The sequence below is a fragment of the Caloenas nicobarica genome, chromosome 3, assembly GCF_036013445.1.
Source record: "Caloenas nicobarica isolate bCalNic1 chromosome 3, bCalNic1.hap1, whole genome shotgun sequence".
NCBI classification, from domain to species: Eukaryota; Metazoa; Chordata; class Aves; order Columbiformes; family Columbidae; genus Caloenas; species Caloenas nicobarica.
The window spans coordinates 28,921,445-28,939,626 of record NC_088247.1 but is presented as its reverse complement, the minus strand read 5'-3'; the positions used below and the strand labels follow the sequence as shown (position 1 = coordinate 28,939,626).

Sequence of the window (18,182 nt, the reverse complement as noted above, 5' to 3'; positions counted from 1 at the left end):
GTGAAATTGATATACGCCTACCAGTTTACTCTCTGAAAGACAAATTGCTCTTTACTCACTTACTGATTAATCCTTTGGAGACAGGTGAGAGGGAATAGGTGAAATTTCTTCCTGTGTGGCCACTTTCTTGCTGTACACATTTACACAGTTTGGAAAGATATTTATCACTTGGTCATGGCAGATATGAGTGTATTGAGGAATCAAAACCACTGGATAATATTTCTTCCCCTGTTTAATCTTTCTATGCCCTGGACTTCACTAATGAAATGAAACCAAGCTATTGTTTATATCACTGCTAATAAAACTTTCCATCATCAAATTGACAGCCCAAGGAGCTGAACTTCCTTATTGACTAACCACAGCAGTGCTACATTAATACCACTTCCTTGCACTGAAATGAGAAGATGAGAGAGTAGTTCAGTCTCTGTGCTCAAATTGATAACTCAGTTTACAAAAAGTGGTGATGACTACTGTAACAGTTATAATAATAAATAATTATATTGTAATAATGAAGAATGTCCTAGTATTTTTAAAAGGCAAAGCTGAAAGTTTTATAACTGACTTACTGACATGACATTGTTGACTGGAACAGCACCTAAACACATCTGGAATTTTATTAACAGCTATTAAATACATGTATTTTTACTTTCTTTTTTAACCTAAGAGTTAATAACTTAATAGTTGCTCAGCAAAAATGCAAACAACAAGTCATGACGCTCCTAAAAATATGATGGTCCCTTAAGCTGAGATACTGCAGTACTTTCACAGTGCGCAGCACTCCTTACAACAGTCCAGTGGACCTTGAGGATTAGTTGTACACCTGCGCTGAACTCCATGATTCAGTTCAGGAGCTTGAAGTAGAAGGCGCTGGTGTGGAAAAGATCTTCCTGTTATTCACATTAACCAAAAGTTTTCTGGCACACCGCTGAAAAGCAAAATGAGTAAGCAAGTTTATAACACAGCAATAAAAGAAATAGGAATTTTAGTCTTTGCCATTATTATCCTTTATGACTTTACCTCAATCATTTAAAAATTCTACCTCGTTGCTACCATTCATAAAGATTACTATATATTTCCCATGTTAAGAGTATGGAAAGAAAGAGCAGAATAAAAACTAATATTACCTTTCCAATGCAGAACAGATTAAGCAACTAGTTTTATCGTCAGTCTTGGGCAGGCACAGTCTTCCTAAGCACAGAGATGATGCTGACTGATCGGTACTTCCCAGGGTCTATCTACTCTTTGTAAAAATGAACATGGAGTTCCCCTTTTCCAATCTGTGGGGACTTTGCCTGACTGCCATGACTATTCACCTATGAGGGAGAGTGGCTTGGAAACTATATCAGCCAATTCTCTCAGGACCCTGGAGCACATCTCATCGATGAGGTATGTTCAGGTTCCTCAGGTGGTCTCAAACCCGACCTTCTCCCAAGACTGGAAGGACTTCATTACCCCAGTCCCTTCCAGGAGGTTCAGAGGCTGGAGAGGTGGGGGAAGAGAGATTAGCACTGAAAACTGAGGGAAAAATATTATTGAGTACCTCAGCCTTCTCCTTATTGGTTGTTACCAGTTCTCCTTTATAACAGAGGTATATTTTCTTTAATCTTCCTTTTCTGGCCAACATACCCATAAAACCATTCTTATTATTCTTTGCATCTTATAGACATACACAGTTTCTAAAAAAATTCTGAACATACTCCTAGTGAATAGAGTAGATCAATTTACAGGCAATAACAAAATCTCATGCTTAAAGATATATCAATATGTTTGATTAATATAACAGTTTATAAATATATAATTTATATTTTTAGATTGCTTTTATAAAACTTGGCTCCAAAAAGTTTATATAATTTCTAAATGATTTAGGAATAAACCTAAAGTTGCATACAGAACATCCACCATATTTGCATTTTTCCTTTTAGAAGGTATATGAAAACTTTATTGTATTTTTTAGCACTATAAGAATGTTTTATCTGAGTTTACAAATTGGTAAAAGAACAAAAAGAAATTGAATAATTACTATCTTGTCTTTATGTGGTCTCACAAAACCAGATATTACCTCATTTTTTTTTTTTCCTTGAGAATCCTAGAAATCATCTTGATTTTTCATCTAATGCACTGAATGAAATGATCATTTTGAAAAAAAAAAATGCTTGGAGTTTTGCCTTTTCATCAGATAATTTACTAGAATATCAGCTGTAGCAGCTTAATTGATAATCCACAGTTAAAACACTCTGTTCTATATTCTGTATCTTTAATACTCCTAACACCTCCTTACCTTGTTTAAGTAACAGTTCTCATTAAGACTAAATGTTGTCTTGACTCTTAAATCTGAGCCTCGAGACAGAAACTTCTATGTATTTTTTCCATTTAATGGGGGCACCAGCAATTTCTTGATAGTACAGATAAGAGTACAATACAACTATGCTATTAATTGTCTCATTTGCATTAAATTGACCTTTGCATCTCATTTGGTTGCTGGCATGAGGCCAGGGTAGGATTTGGTAGTTGTGTGGTGTAGGAAATTACTGTGCTTTGGTGATCTCCATCTGACATAATGTTCCCTGTGGTTAAAGAGAATAGTTTTGATAATTCAAAGGCAGTTGTGAAACCCTAAAGTGAAAAGAAGGACTGGAACATGTTTTATGTTTGGTTCTCTGCACCTCAGTGACACGCGTAAGAGTAGGGCCAGTTAAGAATTGAACCCTGTTCTCTTAACATGAAGTGAAAGACTCTACATTTAATGAGCTTTCCAAGCTACAAATGGAGCATAGACAAGGTAATACATACCACTTTGTAGTGCTTCATTGGTAGTAATTTCCTCAGAACTTCATAAATGAAGTCAAGAAAAAAATGAGAAGTTCTAAAAGAATTAAATGTGAAATATTTGTTCTGACGGATCTTTCTACTTTGTCTAGTGTCAGTGATTTTGAGATATTTAATTTGTAGTAGATGCTCGTGCTTTGATTGATTGATTACTTAAAAGAAAAGTAAACAAAGTGCTGAGTAGTGGGTGCACTGTTATTCATTGTTATTCAGTGGGTATTTCTTCTAGATACCAAACCGATGCCACCATGTGTAGCAAAACCAAAAAGTTTGTTGTTCCTAAACACAGATTAACAAAACATATTTATTTGTAACCATATTTCCAAAAATGTGATTTGGGTGCTGTAACTGATAAATGAGTCTTAAAATGTGATTTTTCTCATAGTTGCTTTAAGAATGTCTGTATGCCATTTCACAGTTACAACAATTTTTCTTCCCATGAAAAACATACAGCAACCTGATTTATGAATACTTATTGATAAAACACTCAGGACTTTCAAATGATAAAGTTCCTTAGTAATACCTATTTAATTTCATGTGACATGGAAATTATACTCTGTGAACCAATCACACGGAACATAAAAATTTCAAAGAAAACAGTGGGTTTTTTTTAACGGGGCCAAGTTCACCTTTTGTCTCGTAAGCAATACCCGTGCCTTATAGAACTAATTTATTCTCCATTGAATGACCTATTTATTATTTAAAATCCATTATTTTTCTGAAATTAGAACTATAAAGCTATATTTGAAGGGCTTAATGCCCAAAATCAATATCCATCAAAATAGGTAGGAGCTGGTATAGTTAATCTTTCGTATTGTCTGTTGTCCTCCAAAATAGTTGCAAGTATATGCTGAATTTAATTCTAACTTCGGTGAAAGTATCATCACAAGAGTTGTACCTATTAAAGCATATAGAACCTTCTTTTATTGCTGCTAATGAGGAAATTTTCTCTGCGAACTTTGAAATCATTAGCAAATCGTTATCTTTTAATTTTTAGAACCTTATCATCAAATTCATGTTGCAATTAAAACATGTGTTATCTAATTAATGAACGTAGATTCTTTACAATTCAGATGTAATGTGGGTTTTGGTCCAAGTTTTCTCTTCTATATTGTCAATAACAAGTCTTCACAAGACCATACTAAAAAGAGAAAAAACATAATGAGAAGAGGATTCTTCTATCATTTATTGTGCCTTTAACCTCCTACCTTCTTTCTTGAAAGTGTACTGAATACTACCTGGTGCATTTCATCCCAAACACTGAAGTACCTTCTTAGTAGTTTCATACATATGAAAATACATCATTCTCCTTCTGAATCTTAATGAAATTTACATGCTATATTTGATAATTTGTGATGGTGTTTCAGTTTAAAGAAACTTCATAGATGGTTCTGTCAGCATTAACTAAACCAAATGGTTCTCCAAGTTGATAAATCCTGTGATTTAAAATAAGTCATTTTGCTTTTGCTCAAATAAATTTTGGGAGAAGAACCTGAATATAACTTTTTTACATAATGCAGTCTGATACAATCAGGAGAAAAAGGCTATGTACAGAAAAACGTGCTTGGGTTGGTGTTGTTTTATTTTGTTTTGGTTTAGTTTGTCTGTCTGTTGCTTGTTTTGATATTGTGGCGTTTTTGTTTTTGTTTTGTTTTGTTTGGTTTGTTTCATTTTAAATTGTTCAAACCGATTGAGCTAAATTGTTGATTTTTATTCCTGTACTGCTTTGAGCTTTTTTTTTTTTTTTCCTTTCAGATGCATGTGTACAGTAGGGTGGACAGGGCCAGAGTGCAGTGAAGATATAAACGAATGCGATTCTGAACCATGCTTGAATGGAGCCACCTGTTACGAATCTGTTAAGCAGGGACAGTTTGTATGTATTTGTCCTCCATTCTATACTGGTGACTTCTGCCATCAGCGCTTCAGTCCCTGTGAGCTGCCTTACAATCCATGCATAAACAATTCAACCTGTTTGGCACAAGTCGATGGAAATCCAATGTGCATTTGCAAAACAGGTAAGAACTGGTATGGATAATCTTTTCTGTTTTGCTGCAGAAAAGTTGCAAATACGTGTTGAATTTAATGCTGTCTTCAGTGAAAGTAACAAGGTATACCTTTCAAAGCATGTAAAACCTTCATGAATTACAGCAGGTCTATCACTTACGTTAAAAGACTGGTAAGATAGCCGTCAGTTTGCCTACTATTAATTTCTTATAGTGTAGTACTTATTAAACCTGTGGCTGTTTAGATTCCAGCCCTCAAAATTACTATTTCTGAGTCAATTGATAGGACAACATAGAGAGAGGCATGCACATTGCCAGCAGAGCTGACAGACTAAATTGAGAAAACAGGGGAAGAAATAGACAAAATATATGCAAATTGTTAAAGGTACAAAAACTGGAGCAAGTTGGAAATGGTTCCTCTTCCTGCTGAGCTGCCAGGAAGACCTGGCGCATCAGGGGAGTAATCTTCCCCTGCCTAATGGGTAGAGAGGGTTGTTTTCTGTATGGACAAGTAGAATCACAACAGGTGCTGACAGCTTTCCTGGGCCATGGCTTAAAAGACATGTTCTCTCTCTCGATGTACAAGAACTGCTGAGGTAGAACAGAGCAACAGTTTAGCTGTACAGAACATCACTATGCAATTCTGCATAGCAATTGAAGAATACATTAACTAACTAAACCACAGTGAAAATTTAAGTAGGGAGAGTACAATTACTGAATTTGGAATTTAGACAGGATTTTGAAATCATCACTTTTATAGCGATAAATGGCAGGGGTACAGGGGTGTCCCAGGGATCAAGGATAGCAAATACCTTAATTGTAGCGTTATGCCACAGAGGTACTACTCATTGTTTACTAAGCTGCAAAGATGGGGAGACAATACATAGAAGTCAGCAGAATTTATAGCTTGTTTTTTACAATTAAGGTAAAGGTTACCGCAAGTTGTTGAGTTAAAAAACCCTCACTGGAGGTATGCAAGTTGCTTATTGAAGCAGCTTTTAGGAAAGCTACCTTTAAAAAACAGCTTTGTAAAAAAAACAGATTGTATTAATCTGTTGATTTTGAAACCTTTTTCAGAAATTATCTGTAAAGAGACGTGTAGTTTGAGTTATTTTCTTAATATCCCTTAGAAAAGTCTTGTTTTCAAAATGTTTTTGTGCAGTTTTTCCAGAATCCAAAAAACTTGCAGCCAAGATTCTCAAAAACTTTGACAGAATCTTCAAGGATTCATGAAGATTGCAGCTAGGAATCTTCAGGGAACTAGCAGGGGAGTTATGTGAACCAGTAACATGCATGGCTAACAAATCTTGGAAAATGGAAACTATCTTAATATTGAAAAGGGGTAAAAGGCATCATTCATGAAATGAGTTAATCATTTATGTTAGGAAAAATGCAAAAATTTATTCAGGACTCTTATCAAGAAAGAAGAGACAGTAAAATCTAGAAATTTAATTGAGAGCAGTTTATAGAAAACTATCTCCACAGCTGTCTTCTTTTCTTTTATTCTTCGATTTTTGTCTGCCATGTGGCAGCCTTTCTCTCCCAATGAACCTCTCACAATTACAGACCTGATCACAAAGGGCAACCACACTGACATAGCTAGATTATTCCAAGATACCTGATTTAGTACCAAATGGCATGTTGATTAAACAATTTGCCAATAGTTAATGGTCCAGTCATTAGAAGGTATGAATCTAGTTTAGCAATAGTTACAAAATGTAGCTGTGCTAACAAATTCTAAATATTATCTTTAGAAAACCATATATGCTATAGCCTGGGGCACTTCTTTATAAGAAAAGAAACAATATCCACTGACTAAAGGCAGCTGGGATTGGAATGCCATGCTAGGACAGAGAAGACAAAAACTGATAAATTGAACACAATCAAACTTGATGTAAAATGTTAGCTTAGGACAGAATTATTACAGCAAATTGGTAGGGAGATAATGAAGTAATGATTTGTAGTAGTATAAGGTATGCATCTTTGTTCTTGTATGTATGTTAGGAAGTTACAGTTGTCTGTTCTTGCTTTAAAGATTTTTAACATTTTATAAATAATATAAATGGAAAAGCTTCCTTTTGAGGTGTCTGCCCTCAGCTGTAGAGGTTTGCTTCCTGGAAGGAGACAGATTATAACATTTGTAACACAAAACTAGGCTCTCATGTTATAGATTATGGAACAGTGTTAGACCATGACCATTAGGTTTAGTTGTCCACACAAGCAGGTTAAACAGTTTAAAAAATTGTAATCTCTATAATTGTATGCTGATATATTCATGGTTGCAAAAATCTTGTAGAGTAGGCTGTTACTGTAGAAGTTTAGGAGTCACTGCAGTAGAGTAAGTTTCCCAAGAAGTGTACAAAAACCACCTCTTCTTATATACTTTACCAGTAATTGATAATCAAGAGTTTGATCAAGGAGACTGGGGGCAGTTGGCTTTTTCAGCTATTTTATATATATATATACACCCAGCATTGAATCCTGCCATTAGTTTCTCCTGAAATGCTACATACTAAATGCAAATGAAGCAGAGGAGGGTAGGATAACTTAAGCAATAAAACATTCTGCTATTTTCCCTAATTTATCAACATATTTTTCTGTTCTTAAAGAATTTCATTCTTGGAATTAATCTTAATAATAGAAATGAGAATTTAGCGTAACAGAAGAGAAAGGAAAGGAACATGAGCAAAGCTATAGAATATAAATAATGTTGAAATATTTGTAGCTGAGCCTGGGCAACTATCCATAAATTCTCTGGAAGGTCTACATGCAAAAGATCCAAAGAGCAATTCAACTGCATACATAAGTGAACTAGAGGGTCAGTAAACTAGAGGATGAACATTAGACCATGCTGTTCTAGATAAAGCCAAGCACGAAAGTGTTAGTTTCATAATGGTGACCCAAAGAGAAGACAGGACAGTTTGGTAAAAATATCGCAGCTTTCTGAGAACAATGTTGTTCCAAGAAAGAACAAATTACTGAAAAACATATATTAAGGGCATGCAACTACAGAGTGCAAGACCAGCTATCTGGTGAGGACTGTTGAACAATAACAGGTCTACTTAATCATGAAATGGGAGACAAAAGCTAACAGTTATCATGGAGAAATGTGAAACCCATGGAAATACGAACTCATAAATATTACAGAGAATTGACAGGACAAAAAGTAAGTTGCCAACATAAACTGTGGGCCAGAAAACATCTAGTGTTTTCCAATGAAAGACTTCTTTTAACAGCGATTTGTTGTTCTGTGAGAATTATTATTAGTTATATGCAGGAGCTAAAGGAAATGGTGACTATAATTGAAGGGTTAGTTTGAGATGCATTCCAGGCTTTATTTTCAAGGTTTGTAGAAAACACAGTTTGAAATCTTCAACAGATATTCAGAAATTATTTCAGTCAGGTCTAGCCAGGAAAGTTGTTGAACAGAAGAAATCCTGTTAAGAAGAAAACACCAACTGCTTTGATGTGAGCTGATGTTTAGATCATACATTGGAACGCCAGCAGAGATTCTTCTCTACAGCTTTTCCTACAACTCTGACCAAGACACTGAATTTTTCCAGTAATTATTTTATCTAGATAAAAATGAGCCATGCTATTCTGTGATTTTTCATGAATTCTCCACTTTCATGAAGTACTTTGAAAACCACAAATAAATAATATGACAATAGAAGTCATTGCTATCCTTATTTCAGTATCTAAAGATACTGAAGTTGTTTTAATAGATAATCCAGTAAAGACTTCATCATATTTGTAATAATATACACTAAATTTTCAGTGGCTGTTTTTATGGTTGTTTTAATTTAATCTTGATATCTAAATGGTGTTCAAAACACTTTGGTGAACACCATAAACGCTCTTCAGTCAGTTTGCTATCAGGCGTCGTGTATTACAGTCACTACAGCGCAAATAGTTTCTTCATTGTAATGGATTTGTTACTGCATCAGTTGAAACATGTATTCAATTTGTGTAAAATTCAACTAAGTGGCTATAGTTTGTCCACTGTGTATCATTTTATCATGACTGTGTATTTAGTAGAAAGAACACTTATTGATGTGAATGTTTTAAGACTTAGTATGCTATGTAAGAGCAAAAGTAGTGTTCTTACATCACTGAAAAATCTCTTACTTTTCTTTACTACATATTCTGCGATGTTTACACAGGTGAATGTAATGTATCATGCAAGTAATGTACTGTGCAGACAAGATCTTTATCACATTTTTTCTTCATTTAAATATTAAAACTTTTTTTTTCTCATCTACTGACTGCTTTGAATAAATGTGGTCTCTCTAACTTCCTTTATGTTCTGTAATATATTAATTATTGAATTAGCTTTTAGTTTCTGATATTGTCCCACACTGTTCAAGAAAGCCTTTTTAGTCTTTTAAAATGTTTTACATTTCCCCAGTATGTTTAGCCAGGTGCTCCATCCATATCTATTCTCTCTGTTTAGTTAAAGTATGTTAACACTTCTTATACTCACTGGAAATCAATTTGTTGAAGCTAAGGAACAAAAATAATTGGAGAGTTCTTTTAGTGTTGCATCCACTTGCTGTCCCTGATCTTAGAGTCAGGGAGCAATGAGGGCTGTCTGCTCCAGAAGCAAAGGTAAGCCAGGAGTCTTATCAAAGCTGAGACCTCACTGTCAAGAGTCCTATCTGACAGTATCTGAATGAGGCGAGCAGGGCAGGGCCAATGATGGTGTCCAGGATCAGCATAGTATGCCAGGTTACCAGTCAAATCTACAGGGAATGGGGCAGGTCCAATGTCAAGTCAGGGAAGTAGTCTGAAGGTCCAAGTCAGCATCCAGATAAACAGGTGCATGGCTAGGCATGCACATGGCTGCGATGCAGGTCAGTCAGATACTAAGGGTAAAGAGCCTCAGCCTAGATGCTCCCAAGAGAAGGGGTAGTCACCACTGATGCTTCTCTCAACTCTTTCTTGAACAGCTTTAAGGGCAGCCAATGTTTCTCACACCTGCCACTTGCATTAAGTTGTTCCTGAGCTCAGATGGCCAAACCTGCAAGACAAACTGTGACTCTTACATTCACATTTTGTAGTAGAATTTACTCATTGACAGTATAATCTGTGTTTCAGGATTTGAAGGTACTTATTGTGAAGTAAACAGTGATGAGTGCATCTCCCATCCATGCCAGAATGAAGGTCTCTGTGTGGATGGGGTTAACCATTACAGGTGAGGAAAATTATTTGAATGACAGATATTCAGTATGATACATGGATATTTTTCATGTAACTATTCTTTCGGGACTTTGCCTATATTACATTTGCTGTCCTTCAGTGATGTAATAGGTCTATTTTTTTTCCTTTGTGATCTGTTTGATACATTACACGGTTACATTACACTTAAAATCTTTCTGTGGGCAAAAAGGCATGCATGTATGTACACCATACATGTGGGCTCAAGAGTCTATTGTAGGGCTAACTCAAATCTTAACAATCCGATCAAAATATAACAAACAGTTTTTATTAGTTAAGTTACAATAATGCTAATAGTCTAAGTTGAAATTACTATAATATAAAACAGCTTCATGAACAATGTAGTTATAATTGTTATATAAGAAATCTTGCAATTATCACAGAATCACAGAATGTTAGGGATTGGAAGGGACCTCAAAAGATCATCTAGTCCAATCCCCCTGCCGGAGCAGGAACACCTAGGTGAGGTTACACAGGAATGTGTCCAGGCGGGTTTTGAATGTCTCCAGAGGAGGAGACTCCACAACCTCCCTGGGCAGCCTGTTCCAGGGTTCTGTCACCCTCACTGAGAAGAAGTTTCTTCTCAAATTAAAGTGGAACCACTTGTGTTCAGTTTGCACCCATTACCCCTTGTCTTACCATTGGTTATCTATCTCTCATCTCTGTTGTTCTGATTACCCTCACGATGTCTGTCTGGGTCCTTGATCAGTGAGTTCAGTCTTCCTCAAGAAACTCTGGCAGTGTTACTGCGAGTCATCAGCATCTGGAAGTCTCTGCTAGGAGAAGTGGGATGTTTACAGTGGGGGTTTTCTCGTCTTCAGTCTCAGACCTGCTTGGAGCTATTTTTGTATGTTTCTTTGTCATGATTTACTTTCTTTGCACTGTTTACCAGCTTCACCAGCCCACATGGACACAAAAGGCTATTTGTGTGTGACATGATGATTACCCCAGTATGTTGCACCCTCACCATAAGTGCTATTCCCAGAGCTAAACCTAAAGCATAAGAAGCAGCAGACAGTTGCCTCCAGGGCAGGCTTGTGGCCTTCAACTAAGAATAGCAAAAATCTTATTTCCTGGGCTGCAGTCACTGTATTTATGAAGCTTGTTAAAGTACAGCACTTTGTAATGATCATAAAAAAGAAAAAAAAAAATGGAATCACCTCATTCCTACCCTTCAAAATCTACCACATTTTTTTCAGAATCTTTTTATATTAAACTGAAAAGTAATATAGTTACCTCCTTTTTGCTAGGTGCTCCTGCCAACATGGCTTTACTGGAACACTATGTGAAGTGGAAATTAATGAATGCTTATCAAGACCCTGCAAAAACAATGGAACTTGCCTGGATCTTGTAAACAGGTTAGTTACTACTAAATGTAAAGCAATTCTCTGATTTCCTTGTGTATAACGTCTACTTGCTGCCTTGAGGTTTGAACTGGACTTTCAGCATATGACAAGGATTCTGTATTAAAATGAGGCAGGCAAATGCTACTGATTCAGCTATTTGTTTCTTATGTGACCTGAGAAGAAAACAGAAGAGAAACTGTCTTCAGCACAACTCGTTCTTTTCCTCCCTATTGCTTTCTTTCCTTCAGAAAAAAAAGAAAAATTTGTTAATTATTTTAATATGGATGTCAATTAGGGACACCAGCTTGATATCAGGACATACATGTAGATTCAGAATATTGAAATAGATCATGTTTACCTCTGTTGACTTATCTGATTTCCCTTTTTGTGAAGATTCATCTGTAGCTGTGCACCTGGATACTATGGAACTCTGTGTGAGCTGGATGTAAATGAGTGTGAAACTTTGCCTTGCTTGCATGGAGGAAGCTGCATCAACAGGCACGGAGGCTATCAGTGTTTCTGTCCCCCTGGATTCACAGGTATGATCCTCCCTACCACAGTGGAGAAAGCTGTTTCACAGGTTTTACATTTTTTTAAATTTTATAGTAATGACCTCAACTAAATCAAGGAAGCGTACACAGGATCATCTGTGTATTGGAGGATAAATCAATATTAATTCAAATAGAACTTTGATCCAACTCTTGCTAAGTAGCTCAAGATGTTATTTGCATTAAGACTTGATCTATGATTTCTTTAGTCACCTATACATGCAGCTGAAACACATTAAAAGAGACACTCTATAGTGCAAAGAAAATCAATGTTTTCTGAATTCAGCCTAGAAATAAAAAAGTGCTAGCATAGATGCAGAGTAAATTTTACAAACATAATAAAATGCTATTTGTAATTTGAATTTACGTAGAACCATAGTAACACTTTGACTTTGCTGACCTGTTGGACTGACACTGTTGCCTTTAGTGTTAATCTTTACATTTATAAAGAAATAATGACAAAATATTTAATGGGTAGAGATGTAGTAAAATTTCTCTAAAATGATGTTGACATTGATTTAAATGCTCTGTATGCTACAGAACAAGTAGTTTGTACTTAATGTTTTGATATATCCAGCTTAAGCAACCTGACAACACATGGAGTCATTTGACACTGTTTGCAGAAATGTTTATAGTTGTCTGTCTCAAGTTGTATCATTTCTGTATTCTTTCGCATAAGATGTTTTTTCCTACCCATTCCAGCCTGTGACAAATACCACGTAATGTTAGAAAGAACACAATTGGCATCCACTGAAATAAGAGGAATATAATTGCTCCACAGAATAAAGAACAAGTTATAGTCTTGGGAATATCTATATAGCTGCATATCCTTCCATTCACCATAAACTTCAGTCCATATAACACTTGTGCAGTGTTCTTCAAAATTATCCTTTATATTTCAGCAAAAATTGGAAAAATCTATGTAATTCTCTTGCCTAAAACTTTAAAAGTCTTTTCCCCTCCCCCTCAATATTTTCTTCAGAAGGGCTATATTCTGAATACTACTTCTCAGGTATCACAGAAACTTTGATTCATTAGGCAATGGTGCTGCAGATTTATAATTTTAACTAACAGATGTTAAAAAACAGTTGCCTTCACCTTTACGTATATGTTTCTGTAAGAATTCCCAGTTATATTCATAAATGACAAGACACCTGTACCTGAAGGGCTTGTGAGACTAATTTGAAAAGGACAAAGCAATCCGCAGGTGTGCTTTCCTTTTATGCTGCTTCATTATTGACTAAACAATCTGACTTGAGTTCTTTTCCCTAACACATTTAACCAACAAGGACAGAATGTTGGGTTTCATCAGGGTTTGTGGTTTTTTTTTTAAATCAGCCAAAGTAGTTTTTTATTGTTACAAGTTGTTATTTACTGATACAAATTCTTTTAGTATATTTACAAGAATATTTGTTTACTATTTAGTGTTTGTTATTTACCAAGAAGGGTGGTGTGTTATCCAGGTATCTGTCAAACACTGAAAAATTACTCATAAATGAGGGATAGATAGACCATCACTTAATTATAACCAGTGATTTTTTTCCCCTTAAATTGACACCATTTGGACATCCACTGTGCAATATACCAGTTATATTGAGTCTGAAGAAATGATGCATCCAATACAAAATGTTAGTTACAGCAATTGAACTAAGGCTTTAAAACAAAGTTGCAGTGTTAGCAGGCCAAGAAGTGAGTGAAATTAACTTGATTTCAAAGCAAGGTCTTTTCGGACCTTTCTGGATTCTGAAGCAAAAAGAGCATATGTCAAGGATGTATTTCCCTGGCAAACATACAGAATTGCTAAGTAGTTCTCTGATAGTTTGAGGTTTTGAAACCTTTTTCTAGCAATTGCAATTCAAATTGCTAGTAGCTGATTTTTCATGTTTAATTTAACTTTTTGTTTTGTTTGTTTCAAGTTACCTATACTAAAGGAAAAGTAATTATACTGCTTGAGAGTACCAAGCTTTGGAATTATAAATAGTGAAAAAAAATCTTTAAAACTACAAAATACTGGTGTTTAAGGTACTGAATTTTTAAGAGTATAATAATAGTAATTTATTTCAATCTTTGAAAGGCAGGTGTATTTCCACTTTCATATTCAGTAATTTCATAAACTTAGGAAAAGTCTTTTGTATTTTGTCACAGACAAGGTGCCTTTCAAGATACATAACAGTGTGTATTGATTTCAGTGATCATTTGAATTTTAAAAATAATTAAGATACTTGTACAGAGAAAACTTTAATCATTGACTATAGTTATTAAAATATTATAAATATATTTTATATTTATTATATAAATTTATTATAAATTTATAAATTTGCATGGAACCTGGAAACAAATTACAATGCATTAAATGGGTTAGGCCAAATTATATTACTATGTTTCATTTTATTTATAAAAACTGACTTTAAAAGTATTCATTTTCATAAGATATTTTGAATGTTTTTTCTGGTCATCATGTTATTTAATGTCTTAGAAGAGACAATCTTTAGATACCGATCTCTGCTCTGTAAGCTCTAAAATTGTGGTAGCTAATGTACCTGGGTCCACTGGGTTTAATATTAAAAACCTAATAATTAAAACACTAATATTACTTTCAATCCAACTGCGCAACATCTTAAAAGGAATAAGAAATTAAACAGAATTTATTATTATCATTTACCCTGAAGGTCATTTTCATGACTGAGGTGTTAATCATTTCTCCTTTATAAATCTTACCATCTGAACAACTTTATGTCAAAGTATAATCCAGATCATTATGATCCAGACATGCCTTAAGTGAAATATTTTTTGTGTTCATGGAAAATTTATTTTATATTCAAATAGAAACCATAAGTGTCTGGGTCACTGAGTCTGCTGCAAAATGGTTTTATTAAGAATACATTTTTTTGACTGTAGAATTTTATTTAATAATTCCTAATTACATCATTTGAAATGATTCTTGGATTACCAAGTCATCACTGCCTTTGTTGGCAGACTTAGTCATTCTTAAGTCTTTATTTTCTGTGGGGTTTTTTGTTGTTTCATTGTTGTTTGTTATGCTTTTTTTTACTTGAGGTTAACTAAGTAATTCTAAGATCTCTTGAAATGACTAAAGGTTTTTATCTAAAATGTGTTGGCTTGTCCTTGGCCAGCTGCTAGCCTCTCTCAGTCTCCCTCATCAAGAGGACAGGAGAAGAAAATAGAGATGAAAAAACTCCTGGGTGAAGATAAAGACAAGGACACCACATACTAGTTATCATCACAGGCAAAATTGACTTGACTTGGGGAAAAATAATGTATTTTTTTGACAATTAAAATAGATCTTTGGATGGTAAGAGACAAAGACAAAATAAAGCAATGCTTCTCCCACTTCCCTCCCTCCTCACCCCTTCACCGGCTCAACTTCATCTCCAAGTCTTCTACCTCCCCACCCTGAGTCACACAGGGAGATGGGGAATGGGAGGTTGTGATCAATCCGTTACAGCTCCTCTCTGTTGCTCCCTCCTCTTCACACTTTTCCCCTGCTTGCACATGGGTCCTCTACCGGGACTGTAGCCCTTCAAGATATATCTGCTTCAGCATGGACTCTCCACAGGCCACAGTTCTTTCAGGAAATAACCACCTGCTCTGGGTGGGGTCCTCTATGGGCTGAAGTGTGGATAGCCTGCTTGTGTCAGGATTGCTTTCCACAGGCTGCAGGAGAACACCTGCTCTGCCATGGTCTCCCACATGGGCTGCAGAGTAATCTCTACTCCAGCATCTGGGGCACCTCCTCTCCCTCCTTCTCTGAACTTTGTGCTCACAGGATTGCTTCTCACTTTCCTCCTGCTCACTCTGCCTGGGCACTTTCTGTCCTTCCTTAAATATATTTTCACAGAGGTGCCACCATCTTGGCTGAGAGGCTCAGCTGTGTCTTACACTGGGTCTGTTGGAGCCAGCTGGAGTCTTCCATCTGGTACGAGGCAGCCCCTGGTCTCTTCTCACAGAAGCTGCCTTGCAGCTTCCCCCGTCTCCACCCCAACCGACACCTTGACACCTCCACCTAATGCTTAAAATAAGATTTCAGTGGCTAAAAAGGATGTGTATTAAACTGAGTTATATTAATTCAGAATTCTGACTGCCAATTATTGGACATCTGATCCAAAAGATGCCTAAAAATGACTAAGTACCATGAAATAACTTTTTGCTGTGAAGGTTCAGTCATCATTTCTCCAGAGCAGTAATTATTCCTTAATTCTCAATAGCTATTCTCTCAAACTCAGATCTATGCTTACAGTCTTAACTTCTCTATGAGATCAGTACAAACTGGCATTTGGAAGTGACTAAGGGTGCACTTAAGTTATATGTTAAAACAAATCAAAAACTTGACTTAAATAACTGATCTTGTATTTTATCTTTAATGCCAGCTCTGAGCCTCAACCTTCCTTATGCTGGGCCTCAGAATGTGCTGTTCATCTTGTCTACGTGACAATGAAAACTCTGCTCTGCTTTTTATACAATGGGCTGACCTAAGAAAAAAGTCCCACAAGATCTAATCAATGAAAGAGAGAGAAGTTTTCTGTATCTTTTTGACCTTCACAGCTACTTCTACAGCTTCACACTGTCAGCTGACTCTGTCAGTGATTGCATCTGCACTCCTCAAACCTCTGTCTGTATTCATTGCTATTGATATCCAGAGGATGATGAAAAACTACACTGCAACTGAAGTAACTATTTATTTAGAGTTAGAGGGGAAGAATCTCATGGTACGTTCCCTGAGGTGTCAAAGCAAGATGCAGCTTACATATCAAGGGAGGCCAAAATTGATTGGCATGCCAAGAACAAATTTAACTTGTATACTGTCACAACTGGGTTTCTATAATAAATGTGGATATAGTGGTGCCCATCTTTAGGTTTAATGACCAGAGCATTCACATAAGTTTTAGGAATTATAGGTGCAGTGAACATACCATCATGAAGGGGCAAATTTACTGTACGTATTTTCCTGAGGAGTGCTGTAATGTCCATGCTATAAGCTAGTCTGATTTGTAAGGAAAGGATGGGGCACTTTTGCTGTACTTGTTGAGCTTCAATACTGTTCAGAAAAGATTTCCTGGGCCAGAAAGAATGTAGAACAGTAATATGTAACCTCATTAAGTATTTGGCTTGAAGTGCCAAGCCAATACGGCTAGTTCCCTCTCTCTCTCCTGAGAACCGAGGTCAGGACATAAACAGTCTTTTTTCTCTCAGAGTGGCTTACTATCTACTAACTAGAGCCTTTAGCCATACTTTAACCAGTTAAATCTTAGTCTGGTAGCAGCTTTGTTCTAATTACTGCTCATCCTTGTTCGAGGAAGAGAGTGGTCAAGAAGTCATGGCAGAAGGCCATGGCAGAAGGCAAGAATGAATAGGAAATACCTGACTGATTTGGTGGAGGGAGCAAGGATAGGCTAATTGGGAGGAATATGAAGCCATTGCCCAGGTATACAGAGTTGAAATTAGGAAAGGAAAGGAAAAGCTCAGCTAGAGCCGAGAACAGAGAAGGATGTGCAAAGCCAGAAGGCAGTCTTCTATTTGTGCATTGGCAGCAAAAGAAAGACCAATAAAACAAGTGGGTCTAGTTCTTAGTGGGGAGGGGGACCTAGTGACAAAAGACATGGAAAAGCCTGAGGTACACAAAGTCTTTATTTCAGGTTTTACTACTGAAGTCTAGTATCAAGCCTCCCAGGTTTCTGAGCCTAGTGGCAGAGGTGAGGGTACTCCTCTTTTAACAAGCCTCCTGGTAGAGTACAATCCATAAACCACAACCTGAGAAGCCCAACCAACCAGTAAGATTTCTAGCCATCCAGCTGTCCACCCGTCCAAATTCTAGCATCCTAACTCGGGTACAGAGATATTGTGGGACACAGTGTCAAAGCCATGTTAAAATCAAGACAAGTGACATCCACTGCTATCTCCTCTTCCACAAACCTAGTCACAGAATCACAGAATCACAGAATGGTTTGAGTTGGAAGGGACCTCTGGAGATCATCTAGTCCAACCCACTTGCTAAAGCCAATTCACCTAGAATAGATTGCACAAGAATGTGTCCAGGCAGGTTTTGAATGTCTCCAGAGACGGAGACTCCACAACCTGTCTGGGCAGCCTGGTCCAGTGCTTTGTCACCCTCAAAGTAAAGAAGTTTCTCCTCATAGAATCATAGAATGTCCTGAGTTGGAAGGGACCCACAACAATCATCAAGTCCAACTCCTGTCCCTGCATAGGACAACCCCACAGTTCAC

At 36.4% G+C, this 18,182-nt stretch overlaps 1 protein-coding gene across 1 annotated transcript in view; it reads left to right on the top strand.

Annotated features, from left to right (window-relative positions):
• EYS (eyes shut homolog) overlaps positions 1-18,182 on the top strand; it is an 826,250-nt gene that overhangs the window by 329,784 nt on the left and 478,284 nt on the right. The window contains exons 22-25 of the mRNA XM_065631328.1: positions 4,582-4,841; positions 9,927-10,023; positions 11,297-11,404; positions 11,786-11,931. Of these exons, the coding sequence (XP_065487400.1) occupies positions 4,582-4,841; positions 9,927-10,023; positions 11,297-11,404; positions 11,786-11,931 (611 nt within the window). The remainder of the gene's footprint in view (positions 1-4,581; positions 4,842-9,926; positions 10,024-11,296; positions 11,405-11,785; positions 11,932-18,182) is intronic.